Source organism: Equus asinus, chromosome 20 (assembly GCF_041296235.1).
Source record: "Equus asinus isolate D_3611 breed Donkey chromosome 20, EquAss-T2T_v2, whole genome shotgun sequence".
Taxonomy (NCBI): Eukaryota; Metazoa; Chordata; class Mammalia; order Perissodactyla; family Equidae; genus Equus; species Equus asinus.
The window spans coordinates 33,552,151-33,578,357 of record NC_091809.1 but is presented as its reverse complement, the minus strand read 5'-3'; the positions used below and the strand labels follow the sequence as shown (position 1 = coordinate 33,578,357).

Below are 26,207 nucleotides of genomic sequence, written 5' to 3'. Positions count from 1 at the left end.
TACTCCTTCCAAATACCTGATGGCATTCATTTCAGGCACCTGAAAGATGAAAAGCAGTGCAACTTTCAATAATTTACTGGACTACTCTCAGTATGAGAGACTTTACGTAACATCTGTCAACTTGAAAATTAAATTGATAACTGAAATAAAAGAAAGCTCTGAGATTAAAACACACTTATAACCTAATCAAAGAAAAGGTTCTCTCTAGACAATAGGTGTTTCTAGGAACTGCACCAAAGGCTTCCCATCTTTAAATGAACACAGCTTCCACTAACACCAGGAGAAACGATGTGTGTTATGAGGAGATGACCCACTTCCTCTTAAAGGGAAGATTTATCCTTCCTCAGCAGGCGATGTACTTTGGTAACCTGAACATTCATTTACAGGATGACTTTTTAACTTATTTAATTGAATAATGAAATATGGAAAGGGTTAGATCAGCATTTGGGAAAACAAGCAGAATTTCATAAAAGTCATAACACTGTAGCCCCTCAAACCATGAAGCATCGATTTTATCAAAAAGTCATCACAATTGAGCCCACAGCTTTAAGCTTAATCAGAAAACTAGTAAATTTAAAAGAGAAAGGCAATAATCAAAGAATGTGATTTTATAAACCAGGCACTTCAAACTGAAATAAAAAATTTTGAAGTTTTTAAAAATTAAAAAAAAAATTTTTTTTTCTTCAATCAGTGGTCTGAACTCTTCACTTCTCTGTAAACTAGTATGTACACAGAAGCCGTGGTATAGTTGGAACTGGCCTGGGTCCTGTGCAGAGGGAGCTCACTCAACTGAAGCAGCACGAGCACTTTAAGACGTGATCACTTTTTGGACACTGCCAAAGTGAGGTTCCAATGACAGTGCCTGACATCTCTGCAGACACTATTTGTAAAGACATGGAACTAGTTTTTTTCTGTCATAAAAATATAATCACTACAATGTAGTGGAAACATTTAACTGTATTAGTTTAGTATGAGGTAAAAAAAAAAAAAAAGTACAACTCTGATGTCACTAATAGTCTTCAGCCCATAATCTCACATAGGCTTAACTCCTTATTAACCAATCGCAACATATTTATAATCTAAAATCGAAATATCCAGAGTGTGTCCCTTAGCTGAACCCAGAAATTGGTTCAATTCCACTTCATTGTTTAATCTGAACCATTATTGCTTTTGGCAAATTTGTCTTGCTGAGGACTTTCCAAATAAAAATATCCTACGTCATCACATACTGTCAAGCAAAAATGACACTGAAAGATAAAAACGGGTATAGGCCAAATAAGGAATAACTTAAATTTTGATGATTTTAGCTTAAAGCCTGTAGGAGTGTGCTTAGCTGAATATTCCTCATAGATGTGTTTACTATAACAGACCTTCCCCTCACTTCTGTTCCACTGATTCAGAAGAGAAAATCTAGACTCTAGGCATTCTTCTCTCAGTAACTTTTAAAATCTAAATATATTATAAATAAAATATGTCAATGACTTAGAGTGAAAACCACATTTATTACCTTTTAGCAACTTTGGGTCATTTCCAAATGTGAACTTTATTAATTTTTTTCCTCCAATTAATATTACCATCTAGAGAACTATTTATTCTTCCTCACATACACTGAAATGTGTATTTCAGAGTTATAACTTCACATTTTGCAGATGAGTGAAAATAGACTAAATGCCACAGGAAGTTTCTAATTCTTTTCTTCATGAAGTCCTCAAATCTCAAACTCCTTTCAGTTAAAATACCACAATTTTAGGATTATTCATTCATCAAGTAATAAGAGTAACTCTCTCCATGTGGTATACTCGTACAGAACAGCCATTACATTATACAGTAATGTATTTTTCAGGGACTACAAAGCTAAGAGACTAAAACATGATCTGAGAATCTTCAAAATAAAGCCACATTTAAAATAGATAATTTGCCTCCATTTAGATTAAGATAAGGACAGGATAAAATAAAAAGAAATAAAATAAGAGACTGAAAGAGTTAATACAGCTTCCAAAGCCTCCACTTATACAGAGGGAGAGTCTGGCTCAGTAGTTAGAAGGTAACAGAGTTACCAATAATATGTACATTAGATGTGCTGACCAGTCCATTCCATTTGGTAAAATATCTTAAGAAAATGGAAGTTTTTTTGTTCGTTTTAAAACCAATGGGCAAGCGTCATAATATGGAACCAAATTACTGTAAGCCAGAATGATTGCTGAAATATTAGAATGTAAGACTGAATGAAACTATTTAAACATTTTGGTATCATTTGTCTCACTGAAATTGAGAACTTTAAAAAGTGGCATTGTAACTAAATGCGTAACTAACTATATGAAATAAAAATCAAAAAGATTACTCGAAATTCAAATTAAGAAAAATCCATTTAAATATACTTGTGGGTGATAACCTCCATCTGCATCCATTTATAGAAAACTTAAAATTCAAAAAAATAAAAACCAGTATTAATCTGTTTGTTTCTGAATTAGGATAATCACTGAGATGCTAAATGCTTCCACCGTTAGAATACACCCTTAAAAATGAAAAAATGACTGCAGGAGCTGTACCATCCAGGACCATGGCAAACATCTTTGCTCATTTCTAAAGTTATGTCCCACCTGTTTGGTAGCTTAAAAACTGAAAGCAAATGCTTTTCTTGTATAAAATACTTGGTTTTAAAAGGCAATTTATCCTGCATCCTGAAATTTAAGCCCTTTAAATATCACAAAATTACCCTTTTGGCCCTTAGGAAAGGCAGCTGTACCTAAGTATTCAAACCTGGAAATTTTTACGTTCAGTTACACCAGTAATTTCTAATGGATGGGATGCTGTAACTGGCATTCATCTCTTTGCAATGTTTTCCATATATTCTGGTAAAAATTATACATCCATGTATCCTTCTCTTAAACGAATTTTAAATAAAACTAAATAACACTATATACAATTATATCCCTTGCAGCTTAGTTTCCTAAAACAGATTCATAAGCTAAATACCCTTAAATTGTGTATCAAGAAAAATGTAGAGTCTTAATGAAATAGAAAAAAGACAGCCTTGTTTATATCACTTTATGTCAAATACTAGTTACCTGTATTGATAAAATTTGGGGAATAGACAACTAACCAAGTATGCATTTTCACAGTACATTCAAATTTTTCATAAAACTTGGAAATCTGTGCAATTTATAATTACCAATGAAAATCTAAAGTTTCCATTTGGGAAACAATGGCCAGTGGTGGTAATCCTACACTCTGAGAACACAGAATACCTCAGAGCTGTCAAAACTGTACAGGCTCTCTTCACGTAGTGTTCTCAGGATAGGGGATATGTCACAACATTTTCAACCAACAAATCCCCAAACGATTCACACACATTTCTTTTCTTTATGCCTATTTCTTTCCTTCTTTTTTTTTCTTACTTACTCACTTTTAAAAAAAATAACTCTTAGAACTGAAGGCAACAATTGATTCCTGGTCGTAATTTTACCTATTCTTTGTCTTGCCCATATTAAGATTTTAACACTAACTTTGAGATTTACCTACTGGTAGGCATAACAGTTTTCAAAGAATATATATGACATCAAAAATAAAAATTTCTGACCTTTCCAGTTGAGACACAGCAGTACTAAGTATCACAGTCTGCTGCAGAAACTAATTCAACCCTATGAGTAAGGAAGCATAAATGATGGAAACCCATCATTAACCTGGGTATCTTGATCTTTATGAAGGTGAGACACCTATGTTTGAGAGCCAAGGGGGAAAAACAGGTTCACAACTGAGAGAAGAGATGGAAACAAGTTAAAGATAGAATATGGAAAGAGACAGAAAGAACTTTAACTTAAAAAAATCTTCAGTGAGTTTACTTTCCCTTCCTTTACATTCATGGGGAGAAATCAACTACAGAATTAGCCAATTAAAAAAAATGAAACAATTAAATCACTATAACTTAAAAATATATTTTTTTTATTAAGATCTAGCACTCAGACAAAATTCAGATCTTGTGTTTTGAATAAGAAATCACACTTTGCTTCTTTTTTCTAATCTAATCAGGTGCTTTTATAATTATTAAACTTTGGGCATATACATAGAAAAAAAGTTACTCAAAAGTTCATTGTTCATGGACTCATGAATATTTAAGATCAAGGTCAGTGATGCTTTAATGGTAGCAAATGAAAAGGATACTCCAGTCTAGAGTATCATATAAATTCCAACTTATATATAAACCAGGAAGTTTCATTTTTTTAGCAGCAAAAGAGGTGATATTCATTAATTTAAGGTTTTTGGCCTTAATTTTTTTCCCAAACAAATTTATGAGTCACAAGTCATCATTTTATAGCCTCTTCTTATCTTTTACATTATTGCTTACATTGTGTAAAAACTATACTAACTTGGCAATGTCTAAAAATATTTCAGAACAAGGACAATGTCTCACTGTTGTATGGAATTTTGTAAACAATTTTAGCTGGGTTAAGAATGTAGCCTTAACAGAGAATTCTTTATTTTCTCCAAAACAGTACAATAAAAATATCCCGAACAATACATAAACCTATATATAAAATATATAATATCTCCAATATTTTTCCTTTGTACGGCATCACTCCAGTATGTTCAAGAGAAAGACTGCTGATGGGGCAAGAGGAAAACTGATGTACACAATGACCTAATTAGCCAAGCATTAATATTCAAAGACCAGGTAAACAATTTTACTCAGAAAAGCAGTATATTAAAGAGTTCCTATGAAGCTGGGATTTACATACTACATTCTCCATTCCTGGTCATTTCATACACAGCTTGACTATTCTCAGTCATGGTTCTTTGTCTTCTATCACAGAAGACAGAAAGATTATTCGGAGGAGCAGTATTATAAAGGTACAGGGAAAGCCTATGCAAATTTTCACCATGAAAAATCATAATAGAAATGACAAAGCATAAAAAATAAAAAAAGAGTATGTTGGATTTCAGAAGTATTCACCCAATAAATTTTAAGAAAGCTTACCATAAATACTTGCAAAAACAACAGGCTTTACAAAATAGTGTACACTGTCCTGTGTATAGGAGTAAACATCTATGCAGGCCAGTTGTCATTGTTTAGTAATTTGTTTCATCTCAGGAAGGTCAATAATCATCTGATTTCTTCTTTAACTAATGATCTGCTGTCAGCCTATTTTCAACAGTGGAAGAAGAAAGTGATGGATGTTTTAAGTCAACTGGCGCTCTTTAAGTCTCATAGTTTCTACTGTATTTCAACATCACATTATTGTGTACTTACAAAAGCAATCTCTGAGTCATGAAAAAAATAAAACATCAGTTGCAGGGCTTACAAAGTAAAAAGAGAAATTCTTTCCCAAACCCTTTTTTGTTTAAAAAATTAAATTAAATTTAAATGTACAAGACCAAGCACAGGCACTTTCCAAAAACCAAAAATGAAGCCCAACCATGAAATTACTCAATAGTTATAGAAGACAGCTCTGATTTTGGGGGGTCATCTCTGGCTGGCTCAGCACAAGCACTGGTCTTTGGCTGCTCTGGCATTTCTTCCTCTTTTCCTGCCAGCCCACCAAGAGCCCCCAAGGGAAAGGTGCTTTCGCAATTCTGGGTCGAGGAGACCTGTGAAATTACAGGCATTTGAACAGAGGAGTTGCTTTCAAAACTGTGTTCTCCAAGATCATACTGAACAAGGGTCTCTTCCTGCTCCTGGTTTAAGTAGTCCGGTACTAGGAAATCACTAGATAAGAGGCAAAGGATGAAAAAGGGAGTTAATTTTCAAACCAGTAACAAATAAGACATAATAAAAAGACCTTATTTGTAAAATAAGATTGGGATTTTTCATTTCTCTAATTCTTTTTTTTTTTTTTTATTTTTTTTTTTATTTTTTATTTTTTTTTTACGTTTTTTTTTTTTATTTATTTTTTTATTAATGTTATGATAGATTACAACCTTTTGAGATTTCAGTTGTACATTTCATTTCTCTAATTCTTGAACGAAGATTTTTGAATGAAGATTATAACTCAGGAATTTTCAACTTGTAAACTTTCCTAAATATGAACCAAAGGCATCCATCAGAACCGAAGTATCTCAACTCTCCCTACCACCAACTGATGAGATGAACTGTCACTTTCAGCGTCACTCTGAAAGACTGACAAATACGATTAGCATGCCCACTTAAGGAAAGATCATTTGAATAACTTATGCTTAATCTTTCTTGGATTATACACTAATTAAGAGGTATATAAACTTAGCTGTTTAGTACTTCCTGGATATAAATTAGCTAAGAAAATAAATCCTTATGCATAAATGATCTTATACATTATCTATTATATAGAGAAATGTAAAACAAAAATTTATGTGTAACTTATTAGATTTGCTATATGAAAAGAGTTAATAAATTATCTTGAATCAGAATTTGGAAATGAATGCCATGAAACTGGTCACACGTTAGTCCTCAGAAAGAATTTACTGATATTGGAAATATTTAATATTCTATTAAATAAGTATTTAATTACTGGGTGTGGACAAGAAAACACACCAAAATTTTCACAACAGTGGAAATTATCTCTGAGTGGTGAGATCAAGAAAGACTTTTAATTTCTTATATTTTATACTTTTCCATATTTACTAAGTTTTCTACTATAAGCATTTTTTGTAGTTAAAACAATAAGCACTATGAAGCAAGTCTTACCTTAGATGCTTTAACTCTATTGTTGAACTAAAAAAGTTCATTATACTAGGAATGTCAATAACTAATACACTTAATAAGGTAATTTTATAATTTGATTGTCCACTATTAATAAAAAAATTAAAATCTGCTCATCTGCAGAGCAATTTACAATGTCCTATGTTATCCTTTCTAAAGAGTCTTCAGGTGTCAGACAAGAGCAGTAGAGGATAGAGGGCCCTGTATAGGGAAGAGACCGACAACAGGAGTCAACTGGGATCCTATTTTAGTCCTGAACAAACAATGTTTGATACGATACATCTAATCTAGGTTTAGTGATATGACAACCAGACGCTTAGCCATAAATGACGACATTAAACAAAATGAATGTCTGGTTTGAAGAGAAAAACAAAATATACACAGGAACAATTTGAATTTTTTTGGCGGGGAAAGATTCGCCTGAGCAAACATCTGTTGCCAATCTTCTTCTTTTCTCCTCCCCAAAGCCCCCATGCAGGGTTGTATATCCTAGGTGTAAATTCTTCTAGTCTTCTATGTGAGCTGCTGCCACAGCATGGCAACTGATAGACAGATGGTGTGGTTCTGTGAACGAGACACGAACCTGTGCAGCTGAAGTGGAGAGAGTACAGAACTTTAACCACTAGGCCATCAGGGCTGGCTCAGGAATCATTTGACATTTATCGAAAAATAAGATTTAAAAAAAAAGGTGGGTTAAAATGCAAAAATTTAGAAAGATTTCATAAGAAACTAAGGACTCATATAGATGTACAATTCTGATAAAGTATTAAAAAAAGACAACAGAATTTTACATGTAGAGGAGACCTTAGAAATCACCTTCAAGGCTTACATTTGATCTCTAAGTTTCAAGCTTCCTCATCTGTAAAGTGACACGTGTAATCCTAACAGCAGTTACTGGCTGAGTTAGAACGAGAATCTGATTTCCTTGGATATCCTATAAATCAGAAAGGGAACTCTATTATAAACTACTAACATTAAAAGCACTGAGCTCTAAACTGAAAGAAAAAAAGAAAACCTCACTTGATCCAAATAATCATATCCATTAGAATTGCTATTGAAGTTTCTCTCTTATTAGTAAATGTATATTCTTTTATATAGAATTCAAAAAAAAATGAGAGAAGTGGTGAAGAATTTTATTAATATCCAAAGGGTGTGAAGTAATCTAATATCACTAAATATCATCTGGCATGGTAAATTTTCCAGTAAGGTCTATTTTTAAGATCCACTACAGAATTAATTTAACCTCATATTATTAAAACAAACAAACAAACAAGAGGGTAAGTAGTCTACTTCTGTAGAAAAAGATTTCTAATACCAACTATAAAAATATTTATAATTGTACATACTTAGAAGATTCAACAAAAGTTTATCAGATCAAGAGATCAGAGTATGGATAGTGGGAATTTAAAAGGAATGTGACTGATTAGCTGGCAATCTGATAAAAACGCGGCAGGCTGCCCTGAAAGCAGGAGAAGAGAGTTCAGAAAGCAGTTTTCCTGGTTTGGCTTCGTTGTGCACCTCACCTGCTCTGGAAGTAGTTTGCTAGCTCTGACGCTTCATGGTTCAGACTCCTCAGGTGCACGATTAAATTCCCAGAGTTGGTGAACATGGCGCCACATGTTTTGCACTCGTAAATCCGAGGCTTGCGGATAATGTGCCGGGAAACCCTCATGTGGTGTTTATATTCCCCGAAGGAAGTGAAAGTGGCACTACATATCTGGCACCGGAAACAGCGTTTACCTTCATGCTTTAGGCGATGCATCTTTAGCGAGTAAGCCCTGGTGAACTTTTTCCCACAGCGGTCACACTGAAATGGTTTAATTCCTGTAAAATAAAGGAAAACAAAATATTATCTAAAAACAAAATAAACTAAAAGCTAATAAACCACACACATTTCTGAACATTCTGAATTTTGTAGCAATAGATAATATGAAGAGATAAAAATCACCAGCAAAAAATATTCCAATTCAATATCTCAGAAAAGGTAGAGAACATTTGAAAAGTCACTAGTGCTTTAAGAAAAGAAAGGCACGGGGAGGAGGGGGAAACTAGGTTATATATACCCAAGTTGATTTTTCTTTTTTGCTGAGGAAGATTCACCCTGAGCTAACATCTGTTACCAATCTTCCTCTTTTTACTTGAAGAAGATTTGTCCTGAGCTAAGATTTGTGCCAAGCCTCCTCTATCTTGTATGTGGGTTGCTACCATAGCATGGCCACCGATAAGTGGTGTAGGTCTGCCTGTGCCTGGGAACTGAACCTGGGCCACTGAAGCGGAGTGAACTGAACTTAACCACTAGGCCATAGGGCCAGCTCCCTAAGTTGATTTTTGAATACTGTCCTAAATCATCTATTTTACAGACTTTGAAACACAATTAAGCACAGTATTTAAACAGAACCCAAATCCCCATATAACACATTTACTATTTCATTTCACTAGTGAGGTTTACATTGAAAAGATGTGAAAATGATTAGTACCTACTCTTCATTCCCTATCTCAGAGAGAAATGAGAAGAAAAAAGGAAAATTCTAAGATTCCTGAACATAATTAATGATCATGATAGAATTAGCACTTGATAAACTGAGTTTTCAGGGATTTGATTTGTAGTAGTCCTAGAAAAAATATGTAGAAATTAATAATGTGAACTATAAAGTATATTAATGGTTTCCTCAAACTCATTTTCATAGCTTTGGTAAAAAAAAAAAAAACCTTCAAAATACAATCTGTTGATTTAACAAAGTCGTAGGGAACTGGTGTTAGCACAGGGACTATCAGACCTCTGTACAGGAGAGGAAAGTGAGATGGTTCCTGCTGAGAACAGAGCAAACTGCCTGCTCAGCAGAGGTCCCTGTTCAACCCACAAGAATTGTGTTGCCTTTAGGTGATCAGTGAACTTAAGTTTCAAATCTGTTTTATACATCATTTATCCCAAATCTCTTTTACACTAAAAAAAAAAAAATACTACAAAGCTGACTACAAAGCTGACTAATCAGGGCACAGAGAAATTTAGGATTGCAGAACTAAAATTAAATTATTGTTAGTAAATTTTTAAAAATACTTTTATTTGGAAATAATTTCAAACTTACAGAGAAGTTACAAGAATAGTACAAAGACCACCAATATATGCCCTTTTAACCCCATTTGCTTTACCATCTGTATTTGTACTTTTCTCACATATATGCACACACCTAATATATCCAATATCTTTTAAATTTACATACTTTACACGCCCCCCAAGTCTTAATCAGAATACTTATGCTGTGGTGGCAAATGTGTTTAGCAAACAGCTTTGTGACACTGCACCACTTCAGCAACAGATGTAGGCTTATCTGTTCTCATTTGACTTGCCAGAGATACCTTTTTTTTTTAAACTCGAAAACACCTGTTTACTATTTTTAACTGGGATTCCCAAATAAAATGTTTTAGAGTACTCATTTATGCAACAATAGGGAAAACGACATTACCTGAGTGGATGAGCATGTGCTGTTTCAGGTTCTGAATACGGGTGAATCGCACCCCACAAGTTGGACACTGAAAAGGTCTATCTGGACCATTTGGACTTGGTCGTTCTGTACTGCTGGTAGAGGGAGCAATGTAGAGTTGATAGGGATACTGAACATTTTCCAATCTAAAAAACAGACCAAAGAAGGCAACCAGGCTCTGAAGTTTAAGTTGAATAAATATTTCTGCATAACTTTAAATAAACAAAAGAAAAAACAAAGACTTCTTGAAACAGTTTAACTGTTAGATCACAAGTTCCATTTACAATTATATGAAAACAATGTTCCTGTCCAGCATGGTCAGCATCTTAAGAAAAGACATATGGCCACAGAACATAGAAACGACTTTCCCTTAGGGATCCTTAATCTCTCTAACCCTTTCCTTCCTATCACTGCTCTAATTTAGGCCCTCACCAACACAAGGCTGAATTCATAACTCCCACTCTTTACCCTGCATCCTTCTAATCCATCCTTCTTAGTTTCACAGCGATCTCTCTGATTAAATCAGCCACATGTTTAAAATCCTGTGATGGTTCACTGTTATCTTCAGAATAAAGTCTAAACTCCTTTGTAAGGCATACAAGGCTCCTTGTGATCTGGGTTCTGTGTACTTTACCACCTCATTTCTTGTCATACTCCCTAAACATATCCTCTACCAGGCAGTTCCTAATAGTTCTCTCTCAATGCTATGCTTTTGCACATTTAACTTGGCTACCTTCTTTGCCTAGATAATGCCTACTCATTTTATGAAATGTAGCTAAGAAGTCACCTCATCCTCCTGGAAGCCTTCTTTGATTTATCAGTGGCTTAGGTAGGTAGCCTCCTATCCAGAGCAACAGAACCCTCTGCAGATCACTCATGATTATCTGTCTACCTGTCTATCTTCAACCTCTCTCCATTCCCCAAAATTGGTTTGATGTCTGAGGGCAAGCACTGCACATTTCATGTCTACATCCCCACCATTTAGCACAGTATTTAGTATAGAACAGACAACTAATGTTTAAAATTAAAGAATTTAGGCACATTTGTTTGTTTATACCTTCACTAACTTATTTTTAAATGACTCTGGTTCATAATCTGCTCTACCAGGTTTAGCTATTCAAGAACAATAAACTTTAAGTTCTTTGAACCCTTCAATTTTTCAACAAATAGAGTTTTAAAGTCTGTCCTGGACACTCTATGAGGAGTTCATTCAGTGGAGTCTATATTCAGCTGTCAGAAACAGACAATAAATACTCAAGAAAATTATCAGAACAGACAATTAAAATAGGGTGATCCAATTGGTGCTGTTTTATTTTAGAGAGGTGATCAGGAAAAGTTTCCTTGAGAAATGACATTTAGACAGTGATCTGGAGGCCAAGAAGGAAAATGTGAAAATCAGGATAAAGTATTTCAGGCAGAATAAAGGCCCTAAAGTGGCAGAAAGACCCGAAAGCAGGGATACGGAATATTCTAGAAACTGAAAGAAGGTCAATATGGCTAGAAGGTAGCAAACAAGGAAAATGTCTGAAGGGAGTTACACAGAAGTCATATCATGTAGGGCTTTAAAAGGCATAGCAAGGAGTTTAGATTTTAAGAATGAATCTATTGGAGAATTTTAAGAATCTACTGCTTTAAAACAGCAACATAATTTGACAATTAAAACAAAGATCATTCTGGCCACCATGTGGCTAATGACTGGCATAGGGGGAGGATGAAATCAAGGGCCAGCTGAAGGCTACTGCAGTAGGCAAGGCAAAAGATGGTGGTAACCTGGGGCTGGCTCCGTGGCCGAGTGGTTAAGTTCGCGCACTCCGCTGCAGGCGGCCCAGTGTTTCGTCGGTTCGAATCCTGGGCGCGGACATGGCACTGCTCGTCAGACCACGCTGAGGCAGCGTCCCACATGCCACAACTAGAGGAACCCACAACGAAGAATACACAACTATGTACCGGGGGGCTTTGGGGACAAAAAGGAAAAAATAAAATCTTTAAAAAAAAAAAAAAAAAAAAAAAAAGATGGTGGTAACCTGAGCTCGGGTGACTGTAGTAGAGATGGATGAAAAGTAGACTGATGAGGGCATATTTTGCAGGTACAGTTGACAGAATTTGCCTAAAGATTAAATATGGGGAAGGGGAATGCAGAGTGGTGAGGGAAAGAAAGATCAAGAATAATTGCCAGAGATACAGCTTGAGAAATTAGGGGGATGCTGCTGCTGCTTACTGAGGTGGGAAAGACTGGAAGAACAGGCTTTGAAGGGAGTTAGAAGTCTAGATTCTGTCTTGGCCATGTTAAGTCTGAAATGCCCCTTATACATCCTTGTGGAAGTATCAAGCAGGGAGGCTCAATCTGACGATAATGACTTGGGAATTATGGGTACACAGATGAGGGTTTGGCAAACTTTTTCTGTAGCAGATAAGACAGTAAATATTTTTGGCTTTGCACACCACATGATCTCTAATTCAACCACTCTGTTCTGCCATCCTCAGGCAATATGTAATCAAATGAGCACGGCTGTGTTCCAATAAAATTCGACTTACAAATAAAGGTGGTGGACTGGAATTGGCCTGCAGTGCATAGTTTGTCAACCCCTGATACAGACACTATTTAAAGTAATGGGACTAGTTTCAGAAATGTCAAAAAACCTTGCATAGGTGGTCTAATTTAGACGTGATGATGCTACCTCATTACTCTGAAGTATACTAAATATATTAAATATACATATAAAATATACTAAAGTGAGGTCCTGATAAACTTCTTATATAATTCCTAGATAAAATGCTTGAATTCAGAGTTGCAAGCACAGCCCTTACAAGGAAACTACACACTCTCTTAATACTAACCGATCATCATCTTCTGCATGAGCATTAGTGCTAGAAGTGCTTTGAAGTGTAGGTAACCCTTCGGTGACGCCTTCATCTACTGAGCCTGTGAATAAAAGAAAGAAAAGAGGACAGCTGTTAACACTTTAGTATAAATAAGCCAAGATACAAGTTGCAAGCTGTATCTCTAAGCCTCTAAACACAGATTATCTAATGCATATATCCTGAATTACTAATCAAAAGTAGTAGTGTTCTATTTCACTTTTAATTAAATGTTTATGTGATTTAAAAAGAAATCACATATAAGATAATTGCCTTATATTACTACCTAAATTCCTTTAGGAGTATTTCTTTGATTTAAGTTTCAGAAACAAGTAGAGCAGTTCAAATGTAAACTAAACAAAAATTCACATACGATTAAATGTATAACAACTACTTAAGGAAACAGTGACCATTTTTATTTTTTAAAACTTATTTTATTGTGACATACAACTTATTGTACACACAAGTATTTAACTTTACATAGAATTAAAAAGATAGCTATAAAGTGAACACCTGTGCAACCTCCACACAAGTCCCACTAAAACACTGCCAGCATCCTAGAAGGCCCCATTTACTCTTCCCTGATCACAAACCTCTCCTGCCAAGAGATACTCATTATCCTGTCTTTTATGGTTATCATTTCCTTTTTTCCTTATCCCACCTTTAAAAGTAATTTTATCTCAAATCCATGTGCTCATAGATGAGGGACTGGTTCTTGCTGAAACATGGCCACATACTGTCTAGGGCTGCTTTCACACTGCAGTGGCCGAGTGGAGTGGTGGTGGTTGCCACAGAGACCATGTGGCAGTTAAGTCTAAGCTATTTACTACCATGCATGCCCTTTAGGGAAAAGTCCATACCCACATTATAAACAGTACAGTGTTGCCTGGTTGTAAAGTTTATATAAATTGAATCACAATCCACGTATTCTGTGTCTTCCCTCTTTCCTTCAATATTGTGGACTCATCCATATTGTTACATGTAAGTGAAGTTTAAATATTGTTGCATAATATTCCATAATCTATCCATTTCACTCTTGATGGACAGTTTCAGGCTACTGTAAAAAATGCTGTGAATATTCTTGTACAACTAACTTAGTGCATACATGCATGCTTTTTTCCTAGGGTACCTACACTTAGGAATAAAATTGCTGAGTCATAGTATACGTGTATCTGACTTTATTAGAAAATGCTAAACTCTTTTCCAAGTGATTGTATGTTACTACCCACAATATATGAGAGATTTGTTGCTCCACAGCCTCACCAACTTGGTATTGTTGGATTTTTAAAATTTTGCCAATCTGGTGGGTGTGTAGCAATATTTAATTGTGGTTTGAGTTTCATTTTCCTTATTACTAATGAGATTGAGCACCTTTTCATTTATTTATTGAAACCCCTCCTTTTGTGAAATGCCAGTTCAAGTCTTATTATCTTTTTTTTTGGTGAGGAAGATTGGCCCTGAGCTAACATTTGTTGCCAATCTTCCTCTTTTTTTTTTTTTCCCCAAAGCCCCAGTACATAGTTGTATATCCTAGTTGTAAGTCCTTCTAGTTCTCCAATGTGGGATGCTGCCATAGTGGGGCTTGTAGTTCTGTGCCCAGGATCTGAACAGGCGAACCCCTGGGCCACCGAAGCAGTGTGTGTGAACTCAACCACTATGCCACTGGGCCAGCCCCCCAAGCTGTCTGCTTTTTATTCTAAGAGTTCTTTTCATATTTTGGATACAAGCCCTTTGTCAGTGATACGTTACAAATATACTTCCCTCTTCCATGGCTTGCCTTTTTACTCTTTTTATGACCAAACGTTTTACATTTTAATTGAATTTATTAATCCTTTCCTTTCTGGGTATAGCTTTTTGGTATTGTTTTAAGAAATTCTTCTCTATCTTAAATTGTCTTATAGAAAGATCTAAGTTTTGCCTCTGACATTTAGGTCTTTTCTTTAATCCCCCTGGAGCTGATTTTGTGATAGAACACATTTATTGAAAAGTCTGACTTTTCTTCTCTGCTCTGTAGTGCCACCTCTGTCATATATCAAGTGTACATAAATGCTTGGGTCTGTTTCCAGGTTCTCTACTGGTTCCATCTGCTTGTTTGTACCTGTATTAATGCCAACCTTTAGTTACCATAGCTTTATGACCTTGATACCAGATAAAGCAAGTGCTCTCATACCTTGTTCATTTGCTTCCTGAACATCTTGGCTATTCTTGGCCCTTTGCATCCCCATCCCTGCCCCCCTCCCCATTAGTTTGGAAATCACTCGATCTTATCCTATTCTTTTTTACTCGTTAAAAACTAGATACATACTTACCTTATCAAAGTCTAAAAGTCAAACCAAACCTTTACTTCCTCCTGGATAATATGAGTCCTAGAGTACTTTAACTCCATTTCCCACACACACTCTTTCTGCAACTTACAGATTGTTGTCTGATATTTTACTTGTTTTGATAAAGCCCCACATTACTTTCATACAAGCAATGTTCACATTTGTTCACATATTTACATCTTTCTTGTTCTTCATTCCTTCTTGTATGTAAGACCTTCCATCTGTGCTCACTTTACTCCTGCTTGAAGTCCAATTTTAAGAATTTTCTTTAGTGATGATGTATTATGTTTTTGTTTCTTTGAAAATGCCTTTATTTCACCTTCATTCTTGAAAGATATTTTCATTGTGTGTAGACATCTAGATTTGGAGATATTTTCTTTCAGCACACTGAAGATGTCATTCTACTGCTTTCTGATGTTATTAAAAAGTCAGATATTCTTCTGAAAGTAATGTCATTTTTTTAATCTTCTGAATTTTCTCTATAATGTGTCTAGGACTGTGTTTCTTATTATTCCTTATTATTCCATTTGCTCTTCTCCTTTTAGGACTTCCACCAAAACCTATGTTTGTATCGTCCATAACCTTTATCCTTTTCTCCACTGTAGTCTCTACCATTGTCTCTGTAATGGTTAATTTTCTGTGTCAATTTAACTGGGCTAAAGGATGCCCATTATTTCTGAGTGCATGTGTGAGGGTGGTTCCGGAAGAGATTAGCATTTGAATTGGTAGACTGAGTAATAAAGATCCTCCTCACCAAAGTAGGTGGGTATCATCCAATTCAGTGGACTCCCGAATAGAACAAAAAGGTGGAAGAAAGGTGAATTTGTTCTCTCTGCTTGAGCTGGGATATCCATCTTCTCCTGCCCTTGAACATCAGTGCTCCCAGTTCTTGGGCCTTTGTACTTGGACTTATACTATCAGCCCCCCAGTTCTTGGCCTTGGGTTTGGACCAGAACTACCACTACCAGCTTTCCTAGGCCTCCAGCTGGCAGATGGCAGTTTGTGGGACTTCTCATCCTCCATAATCATGTGAGTGACTCTCTTCTAATAAATCTCTATATATCTCTATCTATCCCCTTGATTCTGTTTTCAGGGGAACCTAATATAGTCTCTCTCTGTGCAGCACTCAGGTGATTTCTTCTAACTTATCTTCTAATTCACCAATTCTTTTTTGCTAAGTCCAATCAGCTGCCAAAATGTTGACCTAGTTTCTAAATTTTGGTTATCTTTTTGTTTTCTAGAAATCCTATTTGTTTTTTTCTCAAATCTGTTACATCACTTTTTACAGTTTACTGTTCTCTGCATTTATTGTTCAAGCTTATTTCACTAAACATAGTAAGCATATTTGTTTTATATCTGTGTGTGAAAACTATGCCAATTGGTTATGCCAGTTGATTTCTCCTGCATGTTCTTTTTTCTTCCTGTTGGTTCTCTCTCTGCTGTCTGTGTGCCTGGTTGTTTCTGACAGTGGTTATTGCCCTTGAAAATGATTTGCAGGGGACTGTTTTGCTGAGGTTACGATGAATATGCCCTCTTCCAAAGAAGCTTTCTGTTTGCTTCTGCTAGGTTCCTGGAGGGCACTACCTAAACCATATTCACTGTTTGAGATTCCTTGGCCTACTGTGCAAGGAATAATCAGGATGTTAACCTGCAAGAGGGTTGGCTGGTGGCCACAACTTCTCAGGGATGTGTTTTCTCCTTTTTCCTTTTCATCTTCAAGTCTGCTCACTGCCAATGTGGCTGTTTCTATAGACCTCTAGAGTCTGGAGGAAGGGGAGCAGGTTTAGTTCTAGTGGTACAGTCCTTTGAGGTCCCTACTTAATGTGTGGACCAACTTCTCTAAGACTTCACAACTTTCACATGTTCTGGGCCTTGACTTCTGTTTCTCTTGCTCTTGGAGTTGATGAAGCAAAGCCCATTTGTGTTTTGGAAAATGTCTTATGGAAAAACTGGTTTTAGTGCTCTGGTATCTACTTACCTCTCTGCATAAGGCTTCCTCCCTAAATTTAACCCGGCAGTTCCCTATCTTTTCAAGTACTTTTAAGGTGACTTTTTAAAAATCATATTGTTGTTTTTAGTGGGAGGGTAGAGACAAACAATCTAGCCTATTCTCACCAGGTACTGAACTTTGCCAATGTCTTTACTGTATGCAAATCAGCTGTGCTGCACCAAATGAATAAATCTGAGCCACTGAAGTTGTGAACAGTAAGCAAGCTTTTGGTTGTAATATTTTAATGAAAGCTAAAATGTACTTAAAATTCAACAGTTTGCACAACATCATATACATATGAACATTTAATAAATAACACCTGTTAATAGACCCATAGGATGAAATTTCCTCCTGACAAAAATTTAGAATCCTATACTTCAGTTTTCCCCTTTGCAACACTTGAATCAGCCGACATTATTAGGGAATAAATACATTTTCCACTTAAGTAAAATTTTCCAAAAAACTAACCTAATCGCTTTTAAAGGTAACCAAACTTATTTTATTAAATCATTTGTGCTAGAAAATTTGTGACAGGGTTACATTTTGCCTTGACTTCTTAAATCAGAAATATTAATTTCTTTTTTGTTTCTTAATGACTCACGGCATCATCAAGAACACCAATTAGTCTACTATATTCTAATACACTGATAGAGGTTTTTGAAAGGAGACAGGACTGTGTGTGTTTGTATTCGTCTCCAACTGCACCCTCATTCTTCCTGGCCCCCTATCTCACCCTTACTGGTGTGTATTTAGCACTTCTGTACATGCCTTTTCTTGTTCTCTTTCCCTTACTATCAAAAGACATTTATGCTTTTCCTGTATATGCCTACTTATCCAACTTATTCCTGATCCTTCTTATTTGTTTTTAATCCAATGTGGGTTGGGAGACCAGATAATGCTGCATTTTGTCTAAGAAAGAACTGTTCACTTGTCAGTATCTTCCCATTCTCACTTTTTTACTTAAAGAAAGGCAAATAAACACTAACATTTCAATGTGTCCTGGGATAAAAACTGAAAAAGTCCCAATATTTGGACCTGGTCACCACGGACAGAAAAAAAATCTACTTTATAGCAGTATTCTGCAGTTATTCAGAATGCAGGCAACATTAAAGTTTATAGGCAAAGACTTGCAAAAAAGGCCTGGAGGTGTGATTAGGGAGGACCAGGAAGATTGATCTAACTGACATTTGCTCCTCACCATCAGGCAAGCTATACTACTTCTAGCAGGGGGCAGAGTCTTGCTGTGGTGGAAATAAAAACCACTCTGCTTTATACTGAAACTAGTATTATCAAGTTTCTTTAAAAAGACAACAAATAAAAAGTGTTGGCAAGGATGGAGAAAAGGGAACCCTCGTGCACTGTTGGTAGGAGTGTAAATTGGTGCAGCCACTATGGAAAACAGCATGGAGGTTCCTCAAAAAATTAAAAATAGAACTACCCTATAATCCAGCAATTCCACTTCTGGGTATTTACCAGAAGAAAACAAAAAACACTAACTTGAAGAGACATATACACTCGTATGCTCATTACAGCATTATTTACAATAGCCAAGATATGGAAGCAATGTGTCCATTGAGAGATGAATGAATAAAGATGAATGAATAAAGACAGACAGACAGACAGACAGACACACACACACACACACACACACACACACACACACACACACACTGGAATATTACTCACCCATAAAAAAGAATGAAATCTTGTCATTTCTATCAACATGAATGGACCTAAAGGGTATTATGCTAAGTGAAATAAGTCAGATAGGAAAAGACAAATACCATACGACTTGACTTATATGTGGAACCTAAAAAAACAAAACAAATAAAACAGAAACAGACTCACAGATACAGAATAAACTGGTGGTCGCCTGAGGGGAAGGTGGGTGGGGGTTGGATGAAACAGGTGAAGAGGATTAAGAGGTACAAACTTCCAGTTATAAAACAAATAAGTCATGGGGATGTAATATATAGCATAGGGAATACAGTCAATAATATTGTAATAACTTTGTAGGGTGACAGATGGTTACTAGACATTGTGGTGATCATTTCATAATGTATATAAATGTCAAATCACTGTGTTCTACATCTGCAACTAACACAAAACTGTATCAACTATACTTCAGTAAAAAAACCCTGATATAAAATAAAGCAGACTTAATAAAAAGCTAGTCAAAAAGAACTAAAATGGAGTTTAAGAAGCATCTAGTAGATGGTCCCCTTTTTTTTTTTTGAGGAAGATTAGCCCTGAGCTAACATCTGCTGCCAATCTTCCTTTTTTTTTTTTTTGCTGAGGAAGACTGGCCCTGAGCTAACATCTGTGCCCATCTTCCTCTACTTTTTATATGTGGGAAGCCTAACACAGCATGGTCTGCCAAGTGGTACCATGTCTGCACCTGGGATCTGAACCAGCGAACCCTGGGCCATTGAAGTGGAATGTGCACACTTAACCGCTGAGCCACTGGGCTGTCTCCCGGATGGTCCCTCTTAAAACAAATACATTTCCACATTTTAAAACAGCATATAGTCCTTGGCCTCTAGATCCCTAATTTGATGGACAGTGAGCATGGAAGGTAAAACAAAGGGCACTCGCTTCTCATCCATGGCTATTTTAACTGCACTGAAAGCTAAAAATAAAAACCACTCCAAGCTAAATTGAGTTAAAACATTAACACAGTGTATCACTTTTGTAACTATCAGCAAAAAACAATCATAAACTTTTTCCTGAGACAATGTTTTTTGCCAATGATAACACAAGTAATTATATGAATTGGAATTTTAATTGAACTAACTTAATATCAGGATATGCAAGCAATATTAATTTTCTGAGGCGACAGTGATGTTTCTTAAATTATTAAAATGAAGTTTCCTTTCTACATTATGGGGATTCTGCTCTCAGTGGTAATGAGGGCTAAGAATTCTAAACAGAACTCTCTCACCTTATGAAACAGCAAAGCTGATACAAGACAATCAACTTTATATAGGGAAGGTTACCTTATCAAGAGAGAATCTAGACACAACTAGAAGGGCCCACAACTAGAATATACAGCTATGTGCTGGCGGGATTTGGGGAGAAAAAGCAGAAGGAAAAAAAAAAAAAAAAAAAAAGAGAGTCTACTCTCTTTCACCAATAAGGAGTGCTGTAGGATAGCTTCTGTTGCATCAAACTGACTCCTGTTTTCTGTTATTGTTTAAGTACTCAAGACACAAAAACCCTTTTGGTGGTGACAAATAATTACCATACCCATCCACTACTGAGCATTTAGCACGTGCCAGCCACTGTTCTAAACATTTTAAATACAGCATCTCATTTCATACTTAAGAGAAAAGCAGTCCCTAGCATTCAGGAACTGGCCTGACACTGATGTGTAGGAGTGGGCCTGGTGTTCACAGCTAGGCCCTGGTGTTTTACTGTTGGACATAAACAATCTCACAGAATACCAACATCAGGTCACACTGGTCTGATACAAAACACCTAATTTCGTTTAAGCACTTACAAAAACAAGGTCACTGCACAACCACAAAAATATCAAATATCCCCCTCTCTAGGTAACGTCAGTCACTGCTGCTTTGGGGTCACTTTAGTCTGCATCACTAGGTATTCATTAAGATACGCAATCACAGAATTATCCCTGCTTTCTGACATCACCAGTTCTAAGCAAATCCCATTTCCTTGAATTCTCCCCGAAACCACCTAACACAAGCCCAAATTCTCTCATAAGTTCTTTCTAAAACCCTCTTACTAAGAAGCCCTAAAGACCCCATGGTGTATGATCTCCCATCTTGCAAACAAGCAATAAACTCAACTTGTTCAATTAAAGGTATGCTCCTGGTGGTCTCTGGCAACAGGGCATTGGCAGAAATGGAGGACCCACTGAGATTCAGCTGAAGTTCTTTTCCTTGCACTGGGAACCTTGATAAGAGAGTGTACATCTAAAATCCCTTTTGAGGTGCAATCTGCCCTTGGCTGGTAGGTAAGTTCATGCTGAACTGGGCTCAAATATTTCACTGAAGCTCTTCAGTGTTAGATTTATTTTGTTTTCCTAGAAAAAGGTCTTTTGGGAATACTTTGGTTATCCAATCAGATTTGTCATTGTTCCCTGGTGAAACTGTTTTCTAGCCTTCTAACACCCGCTCCTATGATCTGTCTGTCTAGTGTGTTGACTCTTATATACAAGAGGAATAGACTATGACGAGAGGATAGCCATCTGAACTGGCCCTAGAGGCTGAGTTCAGAAGTTCTCTGACTGGCAAAAATATTTCAAAACTTTACAAGGTATGACAAAGGTGAACCTTGAAAATATTATGGAATGACAGAAATCAGTCAGAAAAGACCACATATTGCATGAAATATCCACAATAGGCAAATCTACAAAGACAGTATATTAGTGGTTGCCTAGGGCTAGGGTTCAGACTAGGAGGGAACAGGCAGTCATCGCTAAGGGGTACAAGTTTTCCTTTTGGGGTGATGAAAATGTTATAAACTTAGATTGTGGGGATGGTCACACAACTCTGTGAATATACTAAAAACCACTAAACTATACACTTTAAATGGATAAATTTTATGATACGTAAGTTGTATTTCAATGAAGATGTTTGTTTAAAAAAAAACCTTATAAGGACTTTGTCAACTTTGTGTCCCGAAGAACTGCTTTACCTAGTTTCATAGGCCCAGAATCAGGAGGCTTTGTCTGGTATCTGATGGATGACAACTGGGCTCCTGCCAAGCCCAGGAAATCAAGCTACACAAGCATTACTCTTACAGACCGTTGCAGTCTTCATGGTTGTGTCAATCTACACCTATACCTCTTCCAGGCCAAACATCTGCTTCCTTCATGTTTTCTCTTTTTGCAGGGAAGGATTCACACTAAACATCTGTTGCCAATCTTCCTCTCTGTTCTCTCCCCAAAGCTCCAGTGCATGGGTTGTATATCCTAGCTCTAAGTCCTTCTAGTTCTTCTATGTGAGTCACTGCCACAGCATGGCAACTGACAGGCAGGTGGTGTGCTTCTGTGACCGGGCAATGAACCTGGGCTGCTGAAACAGTGAGAGTACCAAACTTTAACCACTAGGCCATCAGGGCTGGCTCTTCTTCCATGTTTTCTTACTGTAACACTAACTTGTATACATCTCTCAAGTGACTCAATTTTACCAAGGACAATTTGGCCACTGGCAAACTGGCAAGTGGACATTTTATGGGGAGCTTCTGACATGCACAAGATCATTTATTTAAGGTGCATCAATACTATACTAACATTGGAGTGGGGATTTTAAGAGGTACTGCCATGGAGCTTTGCAATGTGTGGCCTTCCTGTCAATGACATAATCTTAGTAGACAAGGATAGGAACCAAGTAGACCTCTGAATGAGCTATGAGTTTGTTTGGTTATTGTTTACTTTTAAAGTGGATTGAGGCTTTCTCATGCTAAGGAGCTGTGTTCTAATTGTGGGAAAAAAGTTCCTAGATTCTGTATTCCTGACTAAGGAAATTCCAATTTATTTCTCTGGTAACAGGACCTCATATTTCACTAATATGTTATTAAAGGACTCCATAAGCTTTATCTTTACTTATCTATTTTACGCTATGTTACCTTTTACAGACTCTATACTGTCCTTATCCACAAACTTCAAGAAAAATAAACAGATGGAATTCTAAAACTCTAATTATCAAGATGCTTAAAAATCCTCAAACTTCCTCAGCCTCAAGTACAGCTAAGACGCTTGATGGCAATAACATAAATCCTTTCTAGGACCCACAAGTTAACTCCTTATGAGCTAATAATGGGCTGCCTTTTAAACGTGGGAATTTTAATTTAAATCCTAAGTTCTACCCTATTACCAGCTGATACGATTGAATATTACAGGAGATTCATATAATGCCTCCAGATTTATCACAAACAGATATGAGCTGCATTTTGAAAACACTCACCAAAGCAGCTTCTGAATGATCTAAAGTCTGGAGTTTTGGTCTTCTGGAAAAGATGCCGTCAAAGAAAACTTGCAGTTGATTATCAATGGAAAGCACCTGACCAGATAGTGTTAACAACTGACTCAGCAGTAAAACTTCAAGGTGTTGTTCATTGGATTCATGTTTCCCAACTTAAATGACATACATTACATCCTTCTGACTACTGTGTACCGATTCCTTCTGAGGGAATCTCCAGAAGATACTGACATCAAAAGCGGACAGCTTCTATCCAAGATGATGAAGTCAGATTTTCTGATTCTTCAGTACTCCTTTCTGTCCCTTTACCACTCATCACACTAATTTTTCCTATTACAATTAATATGATCTCTCATCTTCATCCTATTGTTTTAGATCCTTAAGATCTCCTTCTGCCACTTAAGGAAAAACAAAACTCTTGTTATATTTTTTTTCCAGATCAGAGCTACCACTCTGAATTTAACAGATCACTGGGTCTATTCTCCTCCACCTGATCTGGCTGCCAAAAATTTAATAACTATTCCTTTAAATACTTCAGCAGGAGATTCCTTTTTATAGATCCCTCGCCTCATATGATATCTCAGCCCTCAGCCTTGCAAAAAAAGTGGACCTTGACCTCACATCATCAAAATGCTTCTGCTGAAGTCATTACAATGCTATCAGAAAACCTTATCCAATCAGAAAGATACTAATAGAGCCAGCCCTGATGGCCCAGCGGTTAAAGTTTGGGTACTCTCCCTACTTTGGTGGTCTGGGTTCGGTTCCTGGTTGCAGAACCACACCATTCCTCTGTTAATAGCCATGCTGTGGTGGTGGCTCCCATAGAAGAACTAGAAGGACTTACAACTAGAATATACAACTATGCATTGCGGCTTTAGGGTGGTGGGGAAAAAGACACTGATCTCGAGGCTATCCTGATTATGATAGTCTGCTTGTTCTCTTCAGAGACACTTCACCCTGGTTTGCAAGAACTGCTTAACTCCACTCAAGGAATATGTCCATTTTAAAGGACACAAAATTGGCTCACTTCTGTTGAAATGGCTGGTACTTACATTCCCAATACTCCCACCACTACAATACTACTACTTATGTGGATGTGAGGTTTACACGTGCCTGCTGCATACTAACTAATCCTGTGTACCTGAAGTAACTGTAAGAGATTTTCAGATATTTAAACTACCATCCCATTTGTCCAGCTACAGGTGTGCACATGGTGATCTTTTGCTGGAGGGCACTGACATACTTGATAGGATTACTATTCTTACTTTATAGTAATGGAAACTAAGTGAGGTTAAGTGACTTGCTCAAAGTCACACATCTACTAAGTGACAGAAGCTGATAGCAGAATCTAGATCCGTCTGATTCTAAGTCCTGAACTTTTAATCATTATTCTATACAGCTTCTCCATATGATAAATGTGGCAATTCCACCATTATTCTAGCTGTTCACACCTCAACAAGTTTATCTATTCACTACTGCTACTGAGAAAACTGTCAAATTATTTCTTACTATCTTAACTACCCCCATAGCAATCACTTTTCATTTAACAGCAGATTTTAGAGTCTATAGAAAAAATTGAATTCTTCTTTTTTTTTTTGAGGAAGATTAGCCCTGAGCTAACTGCTCCCAATTCTCCTCTTTTTGCTGAGGAAGACTGGCCCTCAGCTAACATCCACGCCCATCTTCCTCTACTTTATACGTGAGACGCCTACCACAGCATGGTTTTTGCCAAGTGGTGCCATGTCCGCACCCGGGATCTGAACCGGCGAAGCCCGGGCCGCCAAGAAGCAGAATATACGAACTTAACCACTGCGCCACTGGGCCGGCCCCAAATTCCTTTGGTAATACAGTAAACTGTGGATTATCTCAAACTATTTATATTTGTCTTTGGTGCATGAAGATAACCGAATATTGCAAGATAAATAATGAAGCCATATCATAAAGTTCTTCTCACTTACCAATTTTCCCTGAAACTATACCAGATAATGATAAGTCTTTTTTTTGAGTAACAAGAACCAATCTAAACTTGACAGTCTTTTTTCCTTTTTTAAATTTGCTGCATTTATTGCTTCTATTTGCCCTAAGTTGGGGGGGGGGGGGTGTCAGATTTTACAAGCTTTTGCTGGCCAACTGGCAATAAAGGGAATTTAAAAGAACAGGTAAAATGCTATTTGAATTAATTTCATGGATAATCAAGTTATTATTTTAGGATTTCATAACAATGAATAAATATATTCTCAGTCCCTAAGATGACAAACTACCTCTCAGCTATCTTCTTTAATAAATTAGTAAGTAAAATTAAGTACTATTTTGAAGTATTCTTCTGAAATATGAAAAAAAAAAGTACTATCTACATCATCCCTTCTCCTTCCCACATTTTTTGACCACCTACTATACTCCAGGAATTTAACTTTTTCCTATAAGGCTTTTTATTTTAGTGTATAGATTTTGAGTCAAAATAGGTTAGTTGAGAGTGATAAGTACATTTGCTATGAAGGCAAGGCAAAAAACACTTGCATTATTTGATAACATGATATTGAGATCAGAGTTGTTCACATGTCTATTTTATAACAGAATCCACATTTATAATAGCATATATTGGAAATAAATTATACAACTGAAAAGTTTATTCTACTTACGTCTCTAACTTCACTAATCATATTAATATGACAGTAAAGGCAAAATCTGAGCTAATTAGATATACTTGAGTGGTAAAATAAGACTATTTCACAGGCCTAGTTAGCAAGATATTCAGTTAGATTAATATTTGGTTTCTAAGTTTTTGAAAAAATGGTTAAAACAGTAATTATTCAGTAAACAGTTCGTGATTCAGAAGGTACCAAGGTGTTTTCAGGATTAAAGACTCCAGTAGTTTAAGCAAAAACTTGGTCATATCAACAAATAGCTATGATCTCCTGCCATCAAATACCTTAT

At 36.4% G+C, this 26,207-nt stretch overlaps 1 protein-coding gene across 4 annotated transcripts in view; it reads right to left on the bottom strand.

Annotated features, from left to right (window-relative positions):
* Nucleotides 1–3,376: 3,376 nt before the first annotated feature.
* The window catches only part of ZBTB44 (zinc finger and BTB domain containing 44), a 71,496-nt gene continuing 48,665 nt past the window's right edge, over nt 3,377–26,207 (bottom strand). For 3 of the 4 annotated variants that reach the window (XM_044751641.2, XM_044751640.2, XM_070489915.1), the window contains 4 exons: nt 12,994–13,078; nt 10,138–10,301; nt 8,197–8,497; nt 3,377–5,704 (listed from right to left, as the gene is read on the bottom strand). In XM_044751641.2, coding sequence (XP_044607576.1) covers nt 5,422–5,704; nt 8,197–8,497; nt 10,138–10,153 — 600 coding nt within the window. In that variant the 5' untranslated portion in view covers nt 10,154–10,301; nt 12,994–13,078 and the 3' untranslated portion in view covers nt 3,377–5,421. The remainder of the gene's footprint in view (nt 5,705–8,196; nt 8,498–10,137; nt 10,302–12,993; nt 13,079–26,207) is intronic. The other variant, XM_014858523.3, reaches the window with a different exon arrangement.